A 7,549-nucleotide genomic window follows, 5' to 3' on the forward strand; every position below is an offset into this window, starting at 1 on the left:
GAGTAGTCAGAAATAAATACCACCCTTTTTGGATGATTTAAATCTGGGTCAATTACTGTGAATAGTGCGGGCCATGTTGCATATCGAGGGCCCGCCAGTGTAAAAACATGTACACTGAACATCAAGAAATACTCAGATTTGGGCTCTTATAAGACACTATCGGCTATACTGAACGAGTCCTTAATGGCAGTTGTATCGAACTATTAGCCATAGAAAAACTCTTGGTGTATGATACGTAAATAAAATTGAAAGCGCGTATGTTAGGTCTAGGGTTTATTCATTAATGGGTATGCATATTGTCACGTACTAACATGCAGCATTCACTGGCAAAGAAAAAGCCACGCCTATATACTACTATGCATGTCTAAACCAAATTGAATGTACATTTCTGAATTAATCAATCGAACTTGTAATAGAGTGACCCATCATCATACTCAAAAATGAGTTAATTCTTCAATGTTTATAAAGTTTAAATTTATCTTTCCTACATCCCATCAATGCCATAATGAGCATACACGAATTATTTTGGTAAAGGACATTTTGGTAGGAATGACTAGTTTTTAAATTTGTGGCTATGATTTTTGTATTCACTATATAAAATGACTATTTCCAGCCTGTAACAATTCAAGAGCATTATATTTCCTCAGATAAAGTCCCAATTTAATTAATCCCTCTAAGTAAAGATGATTTTCTCCTTCATAAAGAAATATAAGTATATTTCATATTTCCATAGTATCGTGTGCCGATCCACACAAATTACAAAGCGATTGAGGGTGACAATACAGAAATACATGTATATTTTCAGACCAATAAGCTTGTGGGTGCATATATGTAAATGCGTGCATCAAATGATAATGGAGTAAATTATTAAGGTAAGGTTCTAACTAGCTAGCCCTATTTATACAAGTTGGTATATATATATACCAACTTTCTATACTATTGATTTTGAGATAGAAACAGAGGATAAAAGGCCTGGCTTAGACCACGTAATATTGGTGTCGATGAGCCTATGTCCACATATCTTAAATATAAAGTTTATTGAATTAGAGGCTTATATACGACCAACCATTCTCTATCTCTCCCCCACTTGCACAATTATACTCTCCTAGCTACATCATTTCCCATCTGTCCAACAATTCAAAATCACTTCCCAAATTTCTTTTATTTGGTGAAATAATTTTCTATCGTAGTGTATATATATATATGTGCGCATTTTACAATGTACTTAATTGTATTGTATCACCTACATATATATGTTACGGAATAATATATTGTAGATAATTTAATGAATATATATAGAGTTCTGATATTGGTGGTGAAACTTGGAATATGTACTTATATCCAAAAGAATAAAATAGTCGGCTTCTTTTGGGAACAGAATGTACCCTTTTTCTCATATCGGAGTTTACCTCTGTGATTTTAGAATATGAGATGGTAAACTGGTTTTCCACAATAAGGAATCACGTTAGATTATAATTATTTTGCTCTAATAATGATAACTACTCCCTCCGTCCGTGAATAGGAGTCCCGTTTTGCCATTTTAGTCCATCCGTGAATAAAAATCCCGGTTCACTTTTATCATAAATGGCAATAGAGTCTCACTTTTAAAAACTAATAGATTCAAATCGAAATTAATGAGGCTAGGAGTTAACCTCAAGTGCTTGGATTAATCCCGTTTCTTTATTAATTGGGAGTAAATCTTGAAGAATGCATTAAATTGAGACGCCAAAGCTAATTTAATGGTGTACGTATTTTAAATAGGTATTTTTGATTCGTAGACTATACAAATAGAGGTAGAGTAATTCTTCCACTACCAATCGTCTAAAATATGCTCATTCACTCTCCGCCACAAACAGATTTAGGAGTCGAATGGCCAATGAAAAACTTGTCCTCCCATTTTCCCCTCCAAAATTCACAAATAATCGCAAATCCAAAACAAGAATTACACCATCATGTTAATGATGAAGCAAGATGTGATTGGGAATTCAATCTCTCCGCCGTCATTTCTTCCTCCGCTGGCAATTCCGACGCCATCGGGGTAGCAGAATTCGACGACGGCGGCGGCTTCCTCGCCACCGGCGGCATAGCGAGGAAGATCCGAATCTACGCGACGGACACGTCGCTGAAATCGGGCGCATGCGACTTCTACATATGCGCCTCGGCCAAGCTCAGCAGCCTCAAATGGCGCCCCGGGTCGGACTCCCGGGTCATCGGGTCGGGCGACTACGACGGGGTCGTGATGGAGTACGACCTCGAGCGCCGCGTGCCCGTCTTCGAGCGCGACGAGCACGGCGGGCGCCGCGTCTGGGCCATCGACTACTCCCGCTGGGGGCCCACCCTCGGCGCCTCCGCCTCGGACGACGGCACCGTGCAGCTGTGGGACCCCCGCTGCTGCGACCGGTCCGTCGCTGCGGTCGAGCCCGACCGGTCCGCGCGCAGCCCGGTCTGCTGCGTGGAGTTCAGCCCCTTCGGGGGGCCCCTCGTGGTCGCGGGGTGCGCGGACCGGCGGGTCTACGGCTACGACGTGCGGAGGGCGGCCGAGCCGGTCTTCGTGATGGACCGGCATGAGAAGGCCGTGACGTATACGAAGTTTATGGATGCGCGGACGATAGTGTCGTCGTCGGTGGATGGTAGCTTGATGATGTGGGATGCGGAGGATGGGCATGTGATTAGGACGTATAGAGGTCATGTCAACACGAAGAGATTTGTAGGGCTGTCCGTTTGGAGAAACGGGGGATTGTTGAGCTGCGGCTCGGAGAATAACCGGGTTTATGTGTATGATAGGAGATGGGCCGGGCCGGTTTGGGTCAGAGGGCTGGAAACCGGTCCGAGGACTGGGTGTGAACCCGGTTTTGTAAGCAGCGTGTGCTGGCGGCAGACCGGAGAGGAGCGGTGCATGCTGGTGGTTGGTGGTTCCGATGGGATGTTGCAACTCTTTGAGGGTGAGAGAAAATGTGGCGATGATTAAGATGGATAGGTAGTGTGAGATAGGATTATTGGTGGAACTATAATTTTTCTGATGTACTATTAGAAAGAGTTTTACATTTTGACAAGAATTTATATTTACATTTTCATCCTTATTTGATTTACTCCTTCCATTTTTTAAAAATAACAATTATTTTCATTTGGATCGTTCCTTAAAAATAGAAATTTTAGAAAATTTATATGGTAGGACATGGACCTCACAATCCACAAACTCTATTTTCACTACTTTTTCTCTTCCTCTCTTACTTTACCAATTGTGCATTAAACCGTGTCGTTTCAAATGTTTCTATTTTTTTTAAAACGGAGGGAGTAATTCACTATTCATTGTCCTATTACTTATTTGAATTTCATTTTCATCGTTTTTGTTTATGCCCTTCAACTTCTATTTATAATCTGACTTGCATGCATTTTAGGAAATGTGAAAGAAAAATTATTAGTAGAATTTAGGTTCCATTTTTATGTACAAGTTTTATAATGAAAATTGACTATAATGATATAGTGTGAATTGTGTAAAATGGAAAAAAAAGCCTAAATTATGAACATTCCAAAATGATAATTATGATATTATTATTTCGTGGATGAAAAGAATATTATTATTATTACTATAGCATATAAATGAAAAATAATATGATAAGCGTGCAACACTAAGTAGCAAACAATTGCATGACTTAGTGGTTATATCTGCAATATACATAAGCATTACAATTTTTTTTACTTTAACGTGTTCACTTTATTAGATATGTGCATATATAAGGTCAAATTTAGTTGTTTATTGGTGTTCACTGTTCAGTATATGAGATTTAATTCACGTCAGCCCTAAAAATTAATGAGGGCTCTCACTATTAACTATTAAGTGTTGTGATAGAGTGAAATGAATTCTTACAGCACACGTGGTTTCAAGAAATGAACGGAAGATTACACTTCTACCCCTCTCATTCTCAATTTCCTCTAGTTTCTCAGCTTCTTTATTCAACCCAAATGGCAGTACACGGTTTCCGAGGACATTTTAGTCCACCTACAAAAGACACAGAAATAATTAATTAATTTATAAACTCCAAGAGGCAGAAACTTGCCTTATTTCTTCCATATTGAAGTGGGATTTGGGTTATAAATATGTGGTCCATAACCATAAGTCTGATCATATTTTTGTTTCTTGGCTTCCAATGGATTTTCTCTAAACAGCAAAACACTAAGATTGTAACTAAATTTTTTGCACTATATAAATGTACTCATAAATAATACTAATGTTATAATTCGATATGAAATTAACAAAATCTCAAATTCAATTTTGATAATGGAGTGCAATATAGCGAGTAAGTTTTTTCTAATCTAACTAATACGCTAATACCAGAAAAATATTAAGATTCTTTTTAGAAAATAATAAATGAGACTCTAATAAATTTAGTACACATCTAAAATATCTGTGAGGGCCAATCTAATTTATTCAATAATGCTACCGGTTACTTTTATTATACTTTTCATAAATATAAAGGTCAAATTATGTGTAATCTACTTTTGGGCCACACTCTATAATGTTTTGCATGTCCTATATTTCTTACAGTATTTGGTTTGTGGGCTTCAGTTGCTGGCCTATAGCCCGAGTTGGACATGTTTTAAGGATAATTCTTCTATTCACAATATCCATTTTACTTATTAAGCCCTTCATCCAAAATAATCTTATAAAATAATTTAAATTTATTATTTCATCCTATAACCCATAACCCTAAATAATAAATATATAAATATAATGAAAGTTTTACAATAAATATTTGAACCAAGCCAGTAAGCGTGGCCACATCAACTATCATCCTTTAGTTTATTTAATTGAAGCTAAAATGCTTCAATTAGTACACCATACAATTAGATGCTGGAGAAATTCAAATGAAGAGAAACAAAAATATTTATCACATGTAAATAGAGTTATCAAATGGTCTGGTTCGTCCAACCTGACCTAAGTGTATCTCAGATCAGGCGTCTTGGTATCAGGTCGACCATGCCACGACTAGAAAAGGCTGGGTTGAGTTGGGTTCCACACAAAGGGAGAGAAAAATAGCAAAGCACAACAATAAACATCAAAACTCAAGAGAACAAGACCAACGCATCACTAAACATATCAAAGCAACCAACTACCTTACCCTCCAACCCAATTTCTAAGGTCGTTCAAGTCGTCGGTGGGACTCTGTTGAGATAGTGAAACTCGGAGACACCAACTTTTATATTATTTCGAAATAATAATCATAATCATATTATTTTTTGAGTTTCATTGTATTCAAAACATTAAAAAAAATGTAAGAAAAAAAAGAATATGGCCTACGTTTAATACTTAAAATAATCACCGAAATGAAATACAAATGAAAGATATTAGAACTGGCTAGTTAGCCGTATAAAAAATAACCTATAAAAATAATTAACCAATAAAGTAAAATTAAAGCCGACAAGTATAACAATAAATAAATAAATGTAAGGATAATAAAATAATGGGTTTGAAAATAAGAAAAATCAATTACCTGTGTTTAATACTTAAAATCAAGCGTTTTGTATACACATCAGCCCTTACTGTGAAATCTGTAGTAGGAGATTCCCGAAAAGAAAAAGTAATTGCCTACTGGAGAATGTTAATAGAGAATAATACTCATCTTTTCAGAAAAAAATAAGTTATCAATAATAGAAATTGCTATTTTTATGAGATATATCAAAATACAAAAAGTCTCTATTTTATGAGACGGAGAAGTAATAAATTTACAATTTGGCCCTCAATTGATGTCAGAGGATTAAAATCAATTCTATCATTTTATGTCATGAAAAATGCGGTGAATTTGACTCGTAGGCCTGTTTCGCAAGAACCGTACCAGTTCCGAGCCATTTGATACAATTTACATTTTTTCGGCTTTTGCAGCATCATCAGAGGAGGATAAGGGCATCATTAACCCCGGCCCGGTTTCAGGCCCCAAGTCCCCTCCACGTCATTATTCCTTTACAGTTGCGGCCCAGACCCCAACTGCTCTAACCCTGCAGGCCACAACTCGAGCCGCAACTAATAATTGACACTATTCACAATTTCAACCTATTTGACTTGTAAATGCAATACGTTGAACAATTCAAACTGAGAAAATAAATTGTTCATTCGAAAAAAGAAATTACAAATCTTAGAAAAAAAATACAAATCCAAAAAAACTAAAAATTATAACATAAAAAATGCAAAAAAACTAAAAATTATAACATAAAAAAATGAAAAAAAATGCAAAAAAATTAAAAATTACGCATCCCCTCTTCTTCATCTTCCTCGCCCATCTCCCTCCCTCCCTCCCTCTTCTTCCTCTTCCAAATGCAAAAGAAATCAGAAAATTGGGCTCCGTCACCCATCTCCCTCTCCCTCTCCCTCTTCTTCCTCTTCCTCCCTCTTCTTCCTCTTCCAATTTTTGGCAAAAATTGCAGCTCCGTCACGATATGGAACCATCCAACGCGAGCCCGGGCCGGACCCCGGGACCGTCCCCAGGCCACAACGTCTCTCCCTCCAACGCGCAGGATGGGCCGAGACTCGCGATTTGTGGCCCGGCCCCTTGTGTTCACGATGCTCTAAAACTGCTACATGTACGTGCTAATTTAATTTGTGATAGGTTTTTACAAAATTAAATAATGTGGAAATATGGTCATCAGATTGGTAATTCACTGATTACTTAAGTCACTTGTAATCTTTCAATCAACTATACATAAAAATAAGTTATCAATTCCACCTACCTAAGGCGTCTATTTTTCTTAATTCGTTACATCATTATGGTCATTATTTTGAGCAATGGTTTGACAACGTTTTTGCTTTTGATACAAAGAGTAAAACACACTTGCCGTCAAAGTTTTATTCTTTAAATTCTTTAATTTGGACTAATGATGGAATATAAATTTCCCAGATAGACTGTTAATCGTATTTAACGTAGGTGGATTACTTAAATGAAATTAAAATACTTCACTCAAACTTCTATTGGCTAAGTTGAGTGCTTGACCTTACTAAAAGATAAATTAATTGATGGTCTACTACTTTGCGCATGACTTTTCAAGTTAGCATATGATTGGTTGGTTTTTTTAATTAGTTTCATAGTAGTATTAAAGAATATATCATTAAACACGAAAAGAAATATATTGATGCAAGGTTTTCTTGGATGGCTACTCCCTATTGGAACTGGTCTATGATATTATAATATAGATTTGCTAGGTTGGGAGTTTTCTATTAGTGAAGAAGTGATTAACTTAATAGTTATAAAGACATCTCTCTGCCGACGATTTTGAGATTTCATATAAGAAAGGTCCAATATTTATGATTTTGTGGTGAGAAAAGTACACATACATTCATATATCGATGGTAATGGATTCTAAATATCCAAAAACATGTCACTAGTTTTAATTTACTGCTTAAACCTAGATGTGTGTATATTTTGAAATGCAATAATACCAGTCAAACGCAACTTTAATTTTTTTTACCACGACAACCTTATTATATGTTAAAGGAATAATATGTTATTAATGAGCGTTAATAATATTATCTTCCTAACTATATATACATTCACAGGAG

The 7,549-nt window shown here is 36.4% G+C and overlaps 1 protein-coding gene across 1 annotated transcript; it reads left to right on the forward strand.

Moving 5' to 3' along the window:
* Positions 1–1,730: 1,730 nt before the first annotated feature.
* On the forward strand, positions 1,731–3,104 carry LOC121746799 (WD repeat-containing protein RUP2-like). The gene has a single exon (XM_042140729.1). It carries the CDS (start codon positions 1,829–1,831, stop codon positions 2,966–2,968), a length of 1,140 nt encoding a protein of 379 aa, XP_041996663.1. The 5' UTR covers positions 1,731–1,828; the 3' UTR covers positions 2,969–3,104.
* Positions 3,105–7,549: the final 4,445 nt, after the last annotated feature.

This window comes from Salvia splendens, chromosome 9 (assembly GCF_004379255.2).
Source record: "Salvia splendens isolate huo1 chromosome 9, SspV2, whole genome shotgun sequence".
NCBI classification, from domain to species: Eukaryota; Viridiplantae; Streptophyta; class Magnoliopsida; order Lamiales; family Lamiaceae; genus Salvia; species Salvia splendens.